General features: G+C 45.2%; 1 protein-coding gene across 1 annotated transcript in view; it reads right to left on the bottom strand.

The window, feature by feature from the left end:
- The window catches only part of LOC142663936 (pulmonary surfactant-associated protein D-like), a 44,010-nt gene that overhangs the window by 4,346 nt on the left and 20,653 nt on the right, over nucleotides 1–19,011 (bottom strand). Inside the window, exon 6 of the mRNA XM_075842787.1 lies at nucleotides 15,344–15,430. Coding sequence (XP_075698902.1) covers nucleotides 15,344–15,430 — 87 coding nt within the window. The remainder of the gene's footprint in view (nucleotides 1–15,343; nucleotides 15,431–19,011) is intronic.

Here is a 19,011-nt window from a genome sequence, read left to right as displayed (position 1 = left end):
ACATTTTTATAACAGGTTAAGGCCTCATGCACACGAACGTAAAAACGCCCGTAATTACGGTTTGCAATTACGGGCCCATAGACTTCTATTGGCCACGGGTACCTCCCAGTATACTTACGGGAAGGTGCCTGTGCCGTTGAAAAATATAGAACATGTCCTATTTCAGGCTGTAATAACGGCACAGGCAGGGCCATAGAAGTCTATGGGGCTCCCGTAATTACGGGTGACTACGTGTGTGTACCCGTAATTACAGGAGCGTTGCTGCAACGTCAGGGGATAGTCACTGTCGAGGGTGCTGAAAGAGTTAAACGATCGGCAGTAACTCTTTCATCACCCTGGACAGTGATTACCGATCACAATATATATCAACCGGTAAAACAAAAAAGACGTTCATACTTACCAAGAATTCCCTGCTTCTTTCTCCAGTCCAGCCTCCTGGGATGACGTTTCAGCCCATGTGACTGCTGCAGCCAATCACAGGCTGCAGTGGTCACATGGACTGCCGCGTCATCCAGGGAGATCGGGCTGGATGTCGAAAGAAGGACGCGTCACCAAGACAACGGCCGGGTAAGTATGAATTTCTTTTACTTTTACTGCGGAAATGGCTGCCCCTTCTCTTTATCCTGCACTGATAGAGAGTAGGGGCTGCCGATTAGTGCAGTGCAATTTTGCAGCAAAAATGTGCCCGTAAATACGGGTGGAGTACTGGTGACACCGGACCCGTATTTACGGGCACGGGTCCGTAAATACTGGTGTAATATGGGTCGAATATGTGTGACCAAGGACCCGTATTTACGCCAGTATTTACGGGAGGAAAAAAATAAGTTCGTGTGCATGAGGCCTAAGAGGTGGTATGAAGCCGTAATACGGCCCTTAGACTGTATCTATGCTTTGTCAGGGGCAAAGCTATTGGGGCTCAAGAAGTAACAATCATACCCTGGGTTCTGGTGTCTGAGGGAGGTCAAAGACCACTCTGCCACATAAGACACCAGTATTATAACGGACAAATTATAGGTGGTTTGGTCCCTTTACGTGGTTGATATTGTAACAACTTAGTTCAATTATTTCTGTCCCCCTCTTCATAATACTTAGAGATTCTGTAGTGACTAGTATAGTGCCAAGGGACGGTCGCAGGGCAAATGTGGTGCCTATTTTCAAAAAGGGCTCTAGGTCTTCCCCTGGTAATTATAGACCAGTAAGCTTAAAGAGGCTCTGTCACCAGATTTTGCAACCCCTATCTGTTATTGCAGCAGATTGGCGCTGCAATGTAGATTACAGTAACGTTTTTATTTTTTTAAATCGAGCATTTTTGGCCAAGTTATGGCCATTTTTGTATTTATGCAAATGAGGCTTGCAAAAGTACAACTGGGCATGTTGAAAAGTAAAAGTCCAACTGGGCGTGTATTATGTGCGTACATCGGGGCGTGTTTACTACTTTTACTAGCTGGGCTTTCTGACGAGAAGTATCATCCACTTCTCTTCAGAACGCCCAGCTTCTGGCAGTGACAGACACACAGCGTGTTCTCGAGAGATCACGCTGTGACGTCACTCACAGGTCCTGCATCGTGTCAGACGAGCCGGCACCAGAGGCTACAGATGATTCTGCAGCAGCATCGGCGTTTGCAGGTAAATCGATGTAGCTACTTACCTGCAAACGCTGATGCTGCTGCAGAATCAACTGTAGCCTCTGGTGCCGACACGATGCAGGACCTGTGAGTGACGTCACAGATCTGCACTGCCAGAAGCTGGGCGTTCTGAAGAGAAGTGGATAATACTTCTCATCAGAACGCCCAGCTAGTAAAAGTAGTAAACACACCCCGATGTACGCACATAATACACGCCCAGTTGTACTTTTACTTTTCAACACGCCCAGTTGTACTTTTGCAAGCCTCATTTGCATAAATACAAAAATGGCCATAACTTGGCCAAAAATGCTCGTTTTTTAAAAATAAAAACGTTACTGTAATCTAAATTGCAGCGCCTATCTGCTGCAATAGCAGATAGGGGTTGCAAAATCTGGTGACAGTGCCTCTTTAACATCCATCGTGAGGAAAATGTTTGAGGGGCTATTGAGGGACTATATACAGAATTATGTGACAATAAATAGTATTATAAGTGACAGCCAGCACGGTTTTACTAAGGACAGAAGTTGTCAAACTAATATGATTTGTTTTTATGAAGAGGTGAGCAGAAGACTAGACAGAGGGGCCGCTGTGGATATAGTGTTTTTGGACTTTGCAAAGGCATTTGACACTGTCCCTCATAGATGCCTAATGGGTAAATTAAGAACTATAGGTTTGGAAAGTATAGTTTGTAATTGGATTGAGAATTGGCTTAAGGACCGTATCCAGAGAGTTGTGGTCAATGATTCCTACTCTGAATGGTCCCCAGTTATAAGTGGTGTACCCCAGGGTTCAGTGCTGGGACCATTATTATTCAACTTATTTATTAATGATATAGAGGATGGGATTTATAGCACTATTTCTATTTTTGCAGATGACACCAAGCTATGTAGTATTGTTCAGTATATGGAAGATGTTTGTGAATTGTAAGCGGATTTAAAAGTGTTTGGGCGTCCACTTGGCAAATTAAGTTTAATGTAGATAAATGTAAAGTTAAGCATCTGGGTACCAACAACCTGCATGCATCATATGTCCTAGGGGGAGCTACACTGGGGGAGTCACTTGGTGAGAAGGATCTGGGTGTACTTGTAAATCATAAACTAAATAACAGCATGCAATGTCAATCAGCTGCTTCAAAGGCCAACAAGATATTGTCGTGTATTAAAAGAGGGATGGACTCACAGGACAGGGATATAATATTACAACTTTACAAAGCATTAGTAAGGCCTCATCTAGAATATGCAGTTCAGTTCTGGGCTCCAGTTCATAGAAAGGATGTCCTGGAGTTGGAAAAAATACAAAGAAGGGCAACGAAGCTAATAAGGGGCATGGTGAATCTAAGTTATGAGGAAAGATTACAAGAACTAAACCTATTTAGCCTTGAAAAAAGACAACTAAGGGGGGACAGGATTAACTTATATAAATATATTAATGGCACATACAAAAAATATAGTAAAATCCTGTTCCATGTAAAACCCCCTCAAAAAACAAGGGGGCGCTCCTTCCGTCTGGAGAAAAAAAGGTTTAACCTGCAGAGGCCACAAGCGTTCTTTACTGTGAGAACTGTGAATCTATGGAATATTCAACCACAGGAGCTGTCACAGCACGGACAGTAGATGGCTTTCAAAAAGGCTTAGATCATTTCCTAGAACAAAAAAAATATTAGCTCCTATGTGTAGAAATTTTTTACTTCCCCTTTCCCATCCCTTGCTTGAACTTGATGGACATGTAACCATTGCAATGCAAAAACTGAAATCTGTGGCAAGTCCGCTGTGATATCTGCAACGTCTGCATTACCTGTCAAATATGCAAATATACGATCCTTGCGTAATTGCCCCGAATCTGCACCAACATTTGCAAAGGAAAAAAAAATCTGCCACGTTTGAACGTGGACTTAGGCTAGCACACTGAGAACATTGGGGTTTTGCTTTGGAGAAGAGGCTCACTTTCATGATTATTGATAGATCACTTGGCTCCGAAACAGCAAATAGTAGCTCACATACCAGAAACATATGCCCACCCCTACCTTTTACCCACTTCCCAAAACATTAAGCTCAAGTTGGCCAAACTTTGAAAAAATACATTCCTTATATACTGTATGTACTTTAAATTTCCCTTCATCTATAGTGGTGTTACCACAGTGTTAGGGATCTGCCAGGTACTTCATCTAGCTATACTCCTGGGATTAATCAATCCACACCTGAGGCCAGACCTGCTCGACTGACACCATCTCCCACCAACCAGGGTGGCAGGCTCAGGAGTGGGAGAGCCTATCGCGGCCTGGTCTCTCGGAGTTAGCTCCGCCCCCGGCCCTTTATTACCTGCCCTGTGCTCTCCCTCAGTGCTTGTAATTCTTTTGGATTCCTGGCCTCTGCTGCTTGCTCCAGCCTGCTTCTGCCGTGCTTCTGCCTTGCTGCAGTTCTGCTTGACCTGCTTGCTTGCCCTGGCTTGCTTCTGTCTCTGTGCCTGCTCGGGTGTTCTCACTTCGTCCTGGTCCTGACTGTTCGTTCGCCGCCCCGTTTCCTCGTGGCGTTCCGTGGCTACTGCCCCTTCCCTTGCGTGTTCCCTGTTTGTCTTCCTGTGCACTTAGCCAGCGTAGGGACCGCCGCCCAGTTGTACCTCGTCGCCTAGGGCGGGTCGTTGCAAGTAGGCAGGGACAGGGCGGTGGGTAGATTAGGGCTCACTTTCCCTTCACCTCCTTCCTGCCATTACATAATTACAAGCCCTTACCTAGTCTACCATTTCTCCTACGCTGACGCTATCATGGACCCCCTTGAGACCCTGACCCAGCAGATGCAGGGCCTCTCCCTACAGGTCCAGGCCCTGGCCCAAAGGGTCAATCAGGGTGACGCTGCTTTAGTAGTACCCCTCACCTCACCTCTAGAACCCGACCTCAAGTTACCTGACCGGTTTTCAGGGGACCGTAAGACGTTTCTCTCCTTCCGGGAGAGTTGCAGACTGTATTTCCGCCTAAAGCCCCACTCCTCAGGTTCCGAGAACCAGCGGGTGGGTATCATCATATCCCGACTCCAGGAAGGGCCCCAAGAGTGGGCCTTCTCCTTGGCTCCTGACGCCCCTGAACTTTCCTCTGTTGATCGTTTTTTCTCTGCCCTCGGACTCATTTACGACGAGACTGACAGGACTGCTATAGCCGAGAGTCAGCTGGTGACCTTACGTCAGGGTAGGAGACCGGTTGAGGAATACTGTTCTGATTTTAGGAAGTGGTGCGTAGCTTCTCAGTGGAACGATCCGGCCCTAAGGTGCCAGTTTAGGTTAGGATTATCTGACGCCCTGAAGGATCTGCTGGTTAGCTACCCCTCGCCTGACTCCCTTGACCAGGTTATGGCCCTAGCAGTACGACTTGACCGACGTCTCAGGGAACGTCAGCTAGAACGCTTCAGTGTGCTCCCCTCTGACTTTTCTGTGATTCCCCCCGAGGTCCCGTCTCCTCGCCCCTCCACGGAGGACTCGGAGGTACCTATGCAACTCGGGGCCTCCATGTCCCCTCGACAACGTAGAGAGTTTCGCAGAATGAATGGTCTCTGCTTCTACTGTGGGGACGACAAGCATCTACTGAACACCTGCCCCAGGCGCAAGAATAAGAAGCCGGAAAACTTCCGCGCCTAAGTGATCATCGGGGAGGTCACTTGGGCGCACAGGTATTTCCCGTTAATGTGAAACGCAATAAAATTTTGCTTCCCTTTCAGGTCTCGTTTGCTGGCCGGTCTGCCACGGGCAGTGCTTTCGTGGATTCTGGCTCATCTGCTAATATCATGTCTGTGGATTTTGCTATGTCTCTAAAGATGCCTTGTATTGATTTACCTTATCCCATCCCTGTAGTAGGAATCGACTCAACCCCCCTTGCTAATGGTTATTTTACTCAGCATACTCCTGTTTTTGAACTCCTGGTTGGCTCCATGCATTTGGAGCAGTGCTCTGTACTGGTGATGCAGGGATTATCGTCTGATCTGGTATTAGGTCTTCCCTGGTTGCAGTTGCATAATCCCACATTTGATTGGAATACTGGGGATCTCACCAAATGGGGTAATGAATGTCTTATGTCATGTCTTTCTGTTAACACTATTTCTCCCCGGGAGGAGGTAAACACGCTTCCTGAGTTTGTTCAGGACTTCGCCGATGTGTTTTCTAAGGAGGCCTCCGAGGTGTTGCCCCCCCATAGAGATTACGATTGCGCTATCGATTTGGTGCCTGGTGCCAAGCTTCCTAAGGGTAGGATATTTAATCTTTCATGTCCTGAACGTGAAGCGATGAGGGTGTATATCCAAGAATGCCTGGCCAAGGGTTTCATTCGCCCCTCGACTTCTCCTGTAGGTGCTGGCTTCTTCTTCGTGGGGAAGAAGGATGGTGGTCTTAGGCCGTGCATTGATTATCGTAACCTGAATAAGGTCACCGTAAGGAACCAGTACCCACTTCCTTTGATTCCGGATCTTTTTAATCAGGTTCAGGGAGCCCAATGGTTTTCTAAGTTCGATCTACGGGGGGCATATAACCTTATCCGCATCAAAGAGGGGGATGAGTGGAAAACTGCGTTCAACACACCCGAGGGTCATTTCGAATACCTGGTCATGCCCTTTGGGTTGTGTAATGCCCCTGCTGTCTTCCAGAATTTTATTAATGAAATCCTGAGAGAGTACCTGGGTAATTTTCTTGTTGTGTACCTTGATGACATACTGGTGTTTTCCAAGGACTGGTCCTCCCACGTGGAGCATGTCAGGAAGGTGCTCCAGGTCCTTCGGGAGAATAATCTGTTTGCTAAGATTGAAAAATGTGTCTTTGGGGTACAGGAGATACCATTTTTAGGGCAAATCCTCACTCCTCATGAATTCCGCATGGACCCTGCCAAGGTTCAAGCTGTGGCGGAATGGGTCCAACCTGCCTCCCTTAAGGCGTTACAGTGTTTTTTAGGGTTCGCCAACTATTACAGGAGATTTATTGCCAACTTCTCGGTCGTCGCTAAGCCTCTTACGGACCTTACCCGCAAGGGTGCCGATGTCCTCCATTGGCCCCCTGAGGCCGTCCAGGCCTTTGAGACTCTCAAGAAGTGCTTTATCTCGGCCCCCGTGCTGATTCAGCCCAACCAAGAGGAGCCATTTATTGTGGAGGTTGACGCTTCCGAGGTGGGAGTAGGGGCCGTCTTGTCCCAGGGTACCAGCTCCCTCACCCATCTCCGCCCCTGTGCTTACTTCTCTAGGAAGTTTTCGCCCACGGAGAGTAACTATGATATTGGTAACCGCAAACTTCTAGCCATTAAATGGGCTTTTGAGGAGTGGCGGCACTTCCTGGAGGGGGCCAGACACCAGGTAACGGTCCTTACGGATCACAAGAATCTGGTTTTCCTAGAATCGGCCCGGAGGCTTAATCCTAGACAAGCTCGGTGGGCACTATTCTTTACCAGATTTAATTTCTTGGTTACCTATAGGGCTGGGTCCAAGAATATTAAGGCTGACGCTCTGTCACGTAGTTTCATGGCCAATCCTCCTTCCGAGAAGGATCCCGCTTGTATTTTACACCCTGGTATAATCGTCTCTGCCACGGATTCTGATTTAGCTTCTGATATCGCGGCTGATCAGGGTGCAGCTCCCGGGAACGCCCCTGGGGACAAACTGTTTGTTCCCCTGCAATACCGGCTGAGGGTACTCAGGGAAAACCATGACTCCGCTCTATCTGGTCATCCTGGCATCTTGGGCACCAAACACCTCATTACCAGAAACTATTGGTGGCCTGGGTTGCCTAAAGATGTTAGGGCTTACGTCGCCGCTTGTGAGGTTTGCGCTAGGTCCAAAACCCCTAGGTCCCGACCTGCGGGCCTACTACGTTCCTTGCCCATTCCCCAGAGACCTTGGACCCATATCTCCATGGATTTTATCACCGATTTGCCTCCATCTCAGGGCAAGTCGGTGGTGTGGGTGGTAGTCGACCGCTTCAGCAAGATGTGCCACTTTGTGCCCCTTAAGAAGCTACCTAACGCCAAGACGTTAGCTTCTTTGTTTGTGAAACACATCCTGCGTCTCCATGGGGCCCCAGTCAATATCGTTTCTGACAGAGGGGTACAATTTGTTTCCTTATTTTGGAGAGCTTTTTGTAAAAAGTTGGAGATTGATCTGTCCTTCTCCTCCGCCTTCCATCCCGAAACTAATGGCCAAACGGAGAGGACTAATCAGTCTCTAGAACAATATTTAAGGTGTTTCATCTCTGACTGTCAATTCGATTGGGTCTCATTCCTTCCCCTTGCTGAATTTTCCCTGAATAACCGGGTCAGTAACTCGTCAGGGGTCTCCCCGTTTTTCTGTAATTTCGGGTTTAACCCAAGGTTCTCCTCCGTCTCCCCTGGTTGTTCCAATAATCCTGAGGTAGAGGAGGTTCATCGGGAACTGTGCACTGTCTGGGCCCAGGTTCAGAAGAACCTAGAGGCGTCCCAGAGCGCACAAAAGATTCAGGCGGATAGTAGACGTTCTGCTAATCCCCGGTTTGTCGTCGGGGATTTGGTCTGGTTGTCGTCCAGGAACTTGCGCCTTAAGGTCCCGTCCAGGAAGTTTGCTCCCCGATTTATTGGACCTTATAAGATCATTGAAGTCCTCAACCCTGTATCCTTCCGTCTGGAGCTCCCCCCATCCTTTCGCATACATGACGTCTTCCATGCCTCCCTCCTTAAACGCTGCTCCCCGTCCTGGCCCCCCTCGAGGATACCTCCTGTTCCCGTTCTCACCCCTGAGGGGGTGGAATTCGAGGTGGCCAAGATTATGGACAGTAGGATGGTCCAGGGCTCCCTCCAGTACCTGGTCCATTGGAGAGGATACGGGCCGGAGGAGAGGACTTGGGTACCTGCCCGTGATGTTCATGCTGGGGTATTGATCAGGAGGTTCCACCTCCTCTTCCCCACTAAACCGGGTCCCCTTAGTAAGGGTCCGGTGGCCCCTCATAAAAGGGGGAGTACTGTTAGGGATCTGCCAGGTACTTCATCTAGCTATACTCCTGGGATTAATCAATCCACACCTGAGGCCAGACCTGCTCGACTGACACCATCTCCCACCAACCAGGGTGGCAGGCTCAGGAGTGGGAGAGCCTATCGCGGCCTGGTCTCTCGGAGTTAGCTCCGCCCCCGGCCCTTTATTACCTGCCCTGTGCTCTCCCTCAGTGCTTGTAATTCTTTTGGATTCCTGGCCTCTGCTGCTTGCTCCAGCCTGCTTCTGCCGTGCTTCTGCCTTGCTGCAGTTCTGCTTGACCTGCTTGCTTGCCCTGGCTTGCTTCTGTCTCTGTGCCTGCTCGGGTGTTCTCACTTCGTCCTGGTCCTGACTGTTCGTTCGCCGCCCCGTTTCCTCGTGGCGTTCCGTGGCTACTGCCCCTTCCCTTGCGTGTTCCCTGTTTGTCTTCCTGTGCACTTAGCCAGCGTAGGGACCGCCGCCCAGTTGTACCTCGTCGCCTAGGGCGGGTCGTTGCAAGTAGGCAGGGACAGGGCGGTGGGTAGATTAGGGCTCACTTTCCCTTCACCTCCTTCCTGCCATTACACACAGCAGTTTTTAAGCAATTTAAAACTTATTTTTTTAGAGCTGAAAGAAGAAATACCCTTATTTGTTCAGAAATTATAATTCTTTAGTATTGCAGAACAGACCAACTGTAATTTGTTGGAAAATTGTGTGGGTCGAGAATCTGATAATCATTTCAAGGAATAATAATCCCTTCCCGCTTTGTCCACTTTTGACCTTCCTGACAGAGCCTGATTTTTCAAATCTGATATTGTTTCACTTTATGTGGTAATAACTTCAGAATGCTTTTGCATATCCAAGCGATTCTGAGATTGTGTTCTTGTGAAACATTGGACTTTATGTTACTGTTAGAATTTGATGGGTACATTTAGTATTTAATTGTGAAAACACCAAAACTTTGTGAAGAATTTCAAAAATTAGCATTTTTCTAAATTTAAATGTATCTCCTTGTAAGAAAGGCAGTTATACCACACAAAATTGTTGCTAATTAACATCCCCCATATGTCTAATTTAGATTGGCATAGTTTTTTCTAGCATACTTGTATTTTCTAGGACGTTACAAGGCTTAGAACTTAAGCAGCAATTTCTCACTTTTTCAAGAAAATTTCAAAAGGCTATTTTTTCAGGGACCAGTTCAGATGTGAAGTGGCTTTCAGGACCTTATATATTAGAAACCCGCAATAAGTTACCCCATTTTAAAAACTTTACCCCTCAAAGTAATCAAAACAGCATTTAGAAAGCTTCTTAACCCTTTACACGTTTCACAGGAATTAAAGCAAAAATGTCATTTATTTTTTTTGCAGAAATTCATACGGCAATACCCCATATGTGGTCATAAACTGCTGTTTGGGCACAAAGTAGGGCTCAGAAGGAGGGGAGGAGCGGCATTTGGCTTTTGCAGATTTTGCTGGATTGGTTTCTGGGAGCTATGTTGCATTTTCAGAGCCTCTGTGGGACCAAAACAGTAGAAACCCCCCAGAAGTGACCACATTTTGGAAACTACACCCCTCAAGGTATTCACCTAGTGGTGTAGTGAGCATGTTAACCCTGCAGGTTTTTTGCAGAAATTAGTGTACACTCTGTTGCAGAGTGAAAATTTTATTTTTTCCATAGATATGCCAATATGTGGTGCCCAGGTTGTGCCACCATAACAAGACAGCTCTCTAATTATTATGCTGTGTTTCCCGGTTTAAGAATCACCCTACATTGGGGCCCTAATCTTTTGCCTGGACATTCGACAGGGCTCAGGAGTGAAAGAGTACCATGAGAAATTGAGGCCTAATTTGGCGACTTACAAAGTATTGGTTCACAATTACAGAGGCTCTTATGTGAAATAATAAAAGAAACCCCTATGAAATTAGTCTATTTTGGAAAATACACCCCTCAAGGCATTTATTAAGGGGTGTAGTGAGCATTGTATGGAATCATTTATGGAAAGGTATTTTCCATAAATGATTGCACTGCGGATGGTGATAAGTAAAAATTTCATTTTTTTCCCCCAGATATGCCATTTCAATGGCAAATATGTTGTGCTCAGCTTCTGCCACTAGAGAGACACACCCCAAAAATTGTTAAAAGGGTTCTGCCGGGTATGGTGATGCTATATATGTGGAAGTAAACTGCTATTTGGGTACGCTGTAGGGCTCAGAAGGGAGGGAGCACCATTTGGCTTTTGAAGCATAGATTTTGTTTGTTAGTAGTTTTGTTTGGAGTTTTACTGGTATTTAAGTTTATAATGTGAGGGCATATGTAAGCTCGGCAAAGTACATGAGGGCGTAGTCAAGTGGTATAATAATGGGGTAAAATAATCCATAGAAGTGTGTTACGCTGAAGCAATCCTTTATGAACAGGCCAGTGTCGAACTGATAAATGATGTCCTTTCTTATTCCGCTTTTGGTCCACACTCCGCACCTTGAGGAATTTTGCTGGGAAGTGTTGTCCTGGTATAATATGGACACCCTTGCTTCCAGAAGATGTTTGGGCCCTCCCCTTCCCTGTTCCCTAATTTTAGGGCCTCGATAAGTCGCCTCTTGAAACAGAAGAAATGTTCCCCTCGGGCCTGCACAACTGCATACGTTTTATTTCCTGACATATTGGAGCCTTAACTAATTTATTGTTTCATAGACGTAGTGGTACGAGGGGTGTTTTTTTTGCGGGATGAGCTGTAGTTTTTATTGGTACCATTTTGGGGTACATGCGACTTTTTATTCACTTTTTATCCTATTTTTTGGAAGGCAAGGTGACAAAAAAAAAGCAATTCTGGCATAGTTTTTTTTGTTATTTTTATACAGCGTTCACCATGTTTTCTAAATTACTTTGCGGGTCAGTACGATTCCGGCGATACCTACTTTATAGCACTTTTTATGTTTTACAACTTTTTGCACAATAAAATTACTTTTGTAAAAAGAATGTATTTTTTCTGTTGCCAAGTTGTGCGAACCATAACTTTTTTTAGTTGACGGAGATGTATGAGGGCTTGTTGTTTGCAAAATGAGCTATAGTTTTTATAGGTACAATTTTTGATACTTGCGACTTTTTGATCACTTTCTATTTTAATTTTTGTAGGCCAAATTGACCAAAAAACAGAAATTCTGGCATTGTTTTTTACGGTTTTGTTTTACACCTTTGGAATAATGTGTATGGGTTAACGGCGGGGATCACAGCTAACTTCTGTCCCTGCCATTACAGTAGGGTGTCAGCTGTAAGATACAGCTGACATCCAGGGATGATGGCACGGACTCAGCTTCTGAGCCGGTGCCATCGATTTGTTGTAAGTATACAACATTTTGCAGGAAGCACTGGCTTTCCATGAAGTATACTTATGACAAATGTCCAGAATTATTTGGACAGTGACACAAGTTTTGGCATTTTAGATGTTTACCAAAACATATTGAATATACACTTATATAATCAATATGGGCTTAAAGTGCAGACTCTCAGCTTTAATTTGAGGGTATTCACATCCTAATTTGAGGAAGGGTTTAGGACTTATAGCTCTTTAATATGTAGCTGCCTCTTTTTCAAAGGACCTAAAGTAATTGGACAATTATCTCCAAAGCTATTTAATGGGCTGCATGGGCTATTCCCTCGTTATTCCATCATCCAATAAGCAGGTAAAAGGTCTGGAGTTGATTCCAGGAGTGGCATTTATATTTGGAAGATGTTGCTGTGAATCCACAACATGAGGTCAAAGGAGACCTCAATGCAAGTGAAACAGACCATCGTTAGGCTGAAAAAAATGAAGAAATCCATCAGAGAGAGAGCGCAAATGTTAGGAGTGGCCAAATCAATGGTTTGGTACATTCTTGGAGAGTGCACTGGTGATCTCGTGAACTCCAAAAAGGCCTAGACATCCACGGAAGACAACAGGGTGGATGATCGCAGAATCCTTTCCGTGGTGAAGAAGAAAACCCCTTCACATCATCTACCCAAGTGAAGAACACTTTCTTGGAAGTAGGTGTATCAGTATCTAAGTCTACCATAAAGAGAAGACTTCATGAAAACAAATACAGAGGGTTCACCACAAGGTGCAAAGTATTAATCAGCCTCAAAAATAGAAAGACCAGACTAGATTAGACTTTGCCAAACAAAATCTAAGGAAGCCAGCCCAGTTCTGGAGCAGCTTTCTTTGGACAGATGAAACTAAGATCAACCTGTACCAGAATGATGTGAGGAAGAAAGTATGGAGAAGGCTTGGAACGGCTCATGATGCAAAGCACACCACATCCTCTGTAGAACATGGTGGAGGCAGTGTGATGGCATGTGCATGCATGGCTGCCAAAGGCACTGGGTCACTAGTGTTTATTGATGATGTGACTGAAGACAGAAGCTGCTGGATGAATTCTGAAATGTTCAGGGATATACTTTCTGCTCACATTCAACCAAATGCAGCAAGGTTGATTGGACGTTGCTTCACAGTACAGATGGACAATGACCCAAAACATACTGCGAAAGCAACCCAGGAGTTTTTTTTAAGGCAAAGAAGTGGAATATTCTGCAATGGCCAAGTCAATCACCAGATCTCAACCCGATCGAGCATGCATTTCACTTGCTTAAGACAAAACTTAAAGGGGTTGGCAAGGAAAAAAATATTTTCTAAAAAGTGTCCCTCAGCCTTGGTTTGCCTTCCCTAAAACCGGCTACTACCCTTCTAACCAGTTTCTGTTTGATCTCAATCGTCACTGCTGCTCTTTCTGTTTGTTTACATCCCTTGCTTCTGTTCGTGTCTGTATCCTGTCTTGTAACCCTCAATACCCATGATCCCTTGCTGCATCTGAGGAGACAGCTTACATTCCCCCTTCCTCCAAAGCATCTCAGTTATTTGCATACTGCCACGCCCCTTTATGTTCAGTCACCCCGCTCCCTACACTTTCTCTCACACACACACACACACACACACACGCACGCACACGCACGCACACACACACACACTAATAATCACACAGGGGGAATGGGGGTTATATACAGGAATGATGGAGATTTATATACACGGATGATGGGGTTATAAACAGGGATGATGATGTAATAGACAGGGATGATGGGGGGTTATACACAGGGATGATAGCTGTATACAACCTGTATATAACCCCCATCATACCTGTGTATTGCCTCACCATCCCTGTGTATAACCTCCATTATACCTGTGTATTACCCCATTATATAACCCTAATTATCCCTATGCATTACCTCATAATCCCTGTATATGACCCCATTCATCCCTGTGTATTACCTCATCATCCCTGTATATAACACCCATCATCCCTGTGTATAACCCCCATCATTCTGTGTATTACCCCATTATCCCTGTGTATTACCCCCAACATCCTATACAGGGATAAAGGCAGTTATACAGAGCGATAATGGGGGTTATATACAGTGTTGATGGGGTTAATACACAGGGATGATGGGGTTATACACAGGGATGATGGGAGTTATATACAGGGATGATGGAAGTTATATACAGCGATGATGACCCCATCCTTTCTGTATATAACCTCATTATCTCTGTATATAAGCCCCATCATCCCTTTTATTTACACGTATATAACCCCCAGCATCCCTGTATTTATATAACCCCTGTAATAACTGTATATACCATCAGGGAGGCGCCGAGGGCATAGGCGATGAGAGGAGAGGGGCAGGCTGTGCGGGAAGAGAGAGCGGAGGGGGCGGGTACTAGCAGACGACATTCCCTGTCTTTGCGCAGCCAGCACTTCCGAGAGACACTGTGCGTCATCAACTAGGTTTACAGGCAGTGGGCCGGGCGGATGTTTCATGAGCTCTTCAGCGCTCCGCCTCTGGTCCCACTGCCTGTAAACTTACTTGATAATGTGCCATGCTTCAGCTCTGCCGGAAGTGCTGGCTGAGCAAAGACACGGAGCATCAGAGGAAGTGAAAAATTTACTCTGGGTGCAGTCACGTGGCCGCACATTAGAAGTAAGTAACGCCACAAGATATAAACAGACATTATTTTAGGAAGTTAATTGTACATGTCATATTAAGTTAAAATACAAATACAATTTATTCCTGGACAACCCCTTTAAGGCAGAAAGACTCTCAAACAAGCAACAACTGAAGACATCTGCAATAAAGGTCAGGCAAAGCATCACGAAGGAGGAAAAGCAGCGTGTGGTGATGTCCATGGGTTCCAGACTTCAGGCAGTCTTTGCCTGCAAAGGATTCTCTACAAAGTATTAGAAAAAAAACCATTTTATTTATGGTAATGTTAATTTGTGCAATTACTTTTGAGCCCCTGAAATGAGGCGGCCGTGTAGAAAAATGGTTGCAATTCCTAAACGTTTCACATGATATTTTTGTTCAACCCCTTGAATTAAACCTGAAAGTCTACACTTCAATTGCATCTCAGTTGTTTCATTTCAAATCCAATGTGGTGGCAGCAGAGCCCAAATCATGAAGATTGTGTCACTGTCCAAATAATTCTGGACCTAACTGTATTATTATTTGTTGTCTCACAAAATGTATGAAAGACCCAATTAGTCTGTCGTGGGAAAATTAACTAGTTTGATGGACTTGATTCCATTTTTCCTCTCTGATTATGACTTAAAGGTGAGCTTCGATAATGTGGGCTAGGTTTGTGGGAGTGGGTTTAATTTCATGTGTCTGCTTGTATTTTTTTTATTTTAGAAGCCTGCTATTTGAATAATAAAATAAGGTACTTAGTAATAGGACAGTAGTATTCATCATAACTGGACAAACCTTTGGTCTTTGCGGACACACTGAGTTGCAATTGATTCAACTGTGCTTCAAGGGATGATAATTTGCTTTGTATATTTATAAGCACTGCTGTAAAAAAAAGATACATTTTTAAGTCTAGTATTTCTTGCAGGCTACAGTTTTTCAACTACATTTAGTTTGCCCCCAGTCAATAGATAGATAACCACTTAAGATGTCCAAGAAACTAGATTTACAGTAGACTTTACGGTGTATTTTCTTGAATCAGCAAATAAAGCTCATAAAATGAAACGTGGCAGTCACACTCCCGATCCTGATCATGTGGGCATGGCTGTTGTGCCCATGCAATATCAGCACTGCAATAGCAATTAGGTACCGTATTATTAGTACTAAGTTGGGAAGTTACTTTGTCCATGTCATATGATGGTCACACAGGCGTTCAGCTGGTTTGCAAGAGAAAATTGTGATACTTGTACTGTAATGATCTGTGCAACTGTATGAGCCGGAAATGACTGCAACAGATTCTAATCCTCTAATCCAATGAAGCTTTCCAATCACGGACCATGAGCACAGCTATTGAACACCTGTAAATGAATACATATCAGTAAGAATTTCTGGGTCTGAATCCTGACAGGCGCGATTCCAATGAACACTTCTCTTTAGTGCTGGGGAATCACTCACTGGATTCTTGTACCTACAGCTATATCATCCACAGACACAACTGAAAGAAATAGGGTTTTTTTTCTTTATAGGCAACAACCTACTCTTCATTGTAGCCCTGCAGAATAATTGAAAGTGGTTTAGCACTGGCTTAACAGTTATCACAAATATGTAATTGAATGCCTTCATGGAATACCTTCAGGAAGCAATCTTTACCGTGTAAACTTTTTAAAGCCATACATGACTTAAATGGGTTTTCCAGTCCCCCAAAAATTAATGCCCTATCCAGGGCCGCATCTACCATTAGGCGAGTTGAGCCTCTGGACTCAGGCGGCGCCTTGCAGACTCTCAGAGGGGGCGGCATTACAGAGCTGCTGGACAAGGTTCCCTCCAGTTAGCAGCTGCAAGATGTGCTGCCTACTTAAAAATATCACATATCTCCTTTGTCACCTTAATAACCCTCCCCTGCCCATAATATATATATATATATATATATACATATATATATATATATATATATATATATATATATATATATATATATATGTACACTACCGTTCAAAAGTTTAGGGTCACTTAGAAATTTCCTTATTTTTGAAAGAAAAGCAAAGTTTTTTTCAATAAAGATAACATTAAATGAATCAGAAATACACTCTATACATTGTTAATGTGCTAAATTACTATTCTAGCTGCAAACGTCTGGTTTTTAATGCAATATCTACATAGGTGTATAGAGGCCCATTTCCAGCAACCATCACTCTAGTGTTCTAATGGTACATTGTGTTTGCTAACTGTGTTAGAAGGCTAATGGATGAATAGAAACCACTTGAAAACCCTTGTGCAATTATGTTAGCACCGCTGTAAACAGTTTTGCTGTTTAGAGGAGCTATAAAACTGACCTTCCTTTGAGCTAGTTGAGAATCTGGAGCATTACATTTGTGGGTTCGATTAAACTCTCAAAATAGCTAGAAAAAGAGATATTTCATGTGAAACTCGACAGTCTATTCTTGTTCTTAGAAATGAAGGCTATTCCATGCAAGAAATTGCCAAGAAACTGAAGATGTCCTACAACGGTGTGTACTACTCCCTTCAGAGGACAGCACATACAGGCTCTAACCAGAGTAGAAAGAGAAGTGGGAGGCCCCGCTGCACAACTGAGCAACAAGACAAGTACATTAGAGTCTCTAGTTTGAGAAATAGACGCCTCACAGGTCCTCAACCGGCAGCTTCATTAAATAGTACCCGCAAAACGCCAGTGTCAACGTCTACAGTGAAGAGGTGACTCCGGGATGCTGGCCTTCAGGGCAGAGTGGCAAAGAAAAAGCAATATCTGAGACTGGCTAATAAAAGGAAAAGATTAATATGGGCAAAAGCACACAGACATTGGACAGAGGAAGATTGGAAAAAAGTGTTATGGACAGACAAATCGAAGTTTGAGGTGTTTAGATCACACAGAAGAACATTTGTGAGACGCAGAACAACTGAAAAGATGCTGGAAGAGTGCCTGACCAGTGGCGTAGCTATAGGGGTCGCAGCGGTCGCAGTTGCGACCGGGCCCCTAAGCTTGGGGGGCCCACGGGCCCCCGTTGCCATACAGCATGTTTCCTAACAATCTTCTGTGCCGTGAAGCCGGCACTTCCTGGCTACGGTCACATGGTGTACCATGTGTACCATAGTGTACCATGTGACCGTGTTGTCACGTGACACGGCTTCCAGACGGAGCAGAAGAGTCGGTGCGGAGGACTCAAGGTAAGCTGCAGTGTAATGTTATGTAATGTAATGTTATGTATTGTAATGTAATGTATTGTGTTGTGATGCCTTGTGATGTATTGTGTTATTTGCGGTGGAGAGGGGGGGGCGTTAAATCACAGCCCCCCCCCCCTCCTCCACCGCAAACGGCACAATACAGTATAGTACACATGACTATGAGAGCGGGGCTGCGGCTGTGTAATACAGTCACTGCCCCGCTCCTGAGTCCTGACATGTGCGCGCCGTCAGGATGATGCGATGCGGCCAGCGTTGCACTAATGATCTGCGGCACTGAAGACAGAACATGGCGGGCGCTCTACAAAACACCCCCATGTTCTGTCTTCAGTGCCTGCACCGCCGGCCGCATCACCTCATTCTGACCGCGCGTGCACTTGTTGTCAGGAGCGGGGCAATGACTGTATCACACAGCCGCAGCCCCGCTCTATAACGGCGTAGATCAGAGAAACCTCTCATCTCCGCCGCTATTCTCCTGAATGCTGCGATCAAAGCTGACTGCAGCATTCAGGGGAAAATGAGAAGGGGGATGCCCCTGGATCGCGTCACAGGGAATTCCTGTGACGCGATTGAGGGACATACCATATATGGGCAGACAGCCCAGGGTCTATTGACGGACCCCAGGGCTGTCTTACTATATTTCATGTTGTTAGGGCATACTCAGGTATGTCCTAACAACTGCCTGTGTACTATACATACAAAGGCTAATGTACTGGCCTATAGCTATAGGCCAGTACATTGAAGTTTAAAAATAAAGTAAAAACAAAGTAGTGTTGAATAAAAAAAATACACATTCACCTTTTTTACAATAAACATTAAAAAAAGTCTCAATACATAAAACATACACATAATCGGTATTGGTGCGGCCGTAATAACCTGCACAACTATTTTTTTGCATCATTTATGTGTAAAAATTGCTTTCTATCATTTAGGCCCCATTCACACGACCGTGCCCGCAATCACGGCCTGCGATTGCGGGCACGGCCGGCCGCCGACTGCCACCCGCATTTTCGGGCCATGCTCCCATACAAAGTATGGGAGCACGGCCCGCAAAATCCAAATGGACGGACATGTTCCATAATTTTCGGAACATTTCTACGGCACGGTCACCCATCCATAGCGCTACGGAAATGTGTCCGCGCTCAATGAAAGTGAATGGGTCCATTTTTGCAGACCGCAATTGCGGTCCGCAAAAACGGAGGTTATCTACGGTCGTGTGCATGGGGCCTAATTGTGAGACGCGAGGTGCGATGATGAATTTAACCTCC

The sequence above is a fragment of the Rhinoderma darwinii genome, chromosome 11 (genome assembly GCF_050947455.1).
Source record: "Rhinoderma darwinii isolate aRhiDar2 chromosome 11, aRhiDar2.hap1, whole genome shotgun sequence".
NCBI lineage: Eukaryota > Metazoa > Chordata > Amphibia > Anura > Rhinodermatidae > Rhinoderma > Rhinoderma darwinii.
Note: the sequence above shows the minus strand (reverse complement) of the source record. Positions and strands in the feature narration are given on the sequence as shown.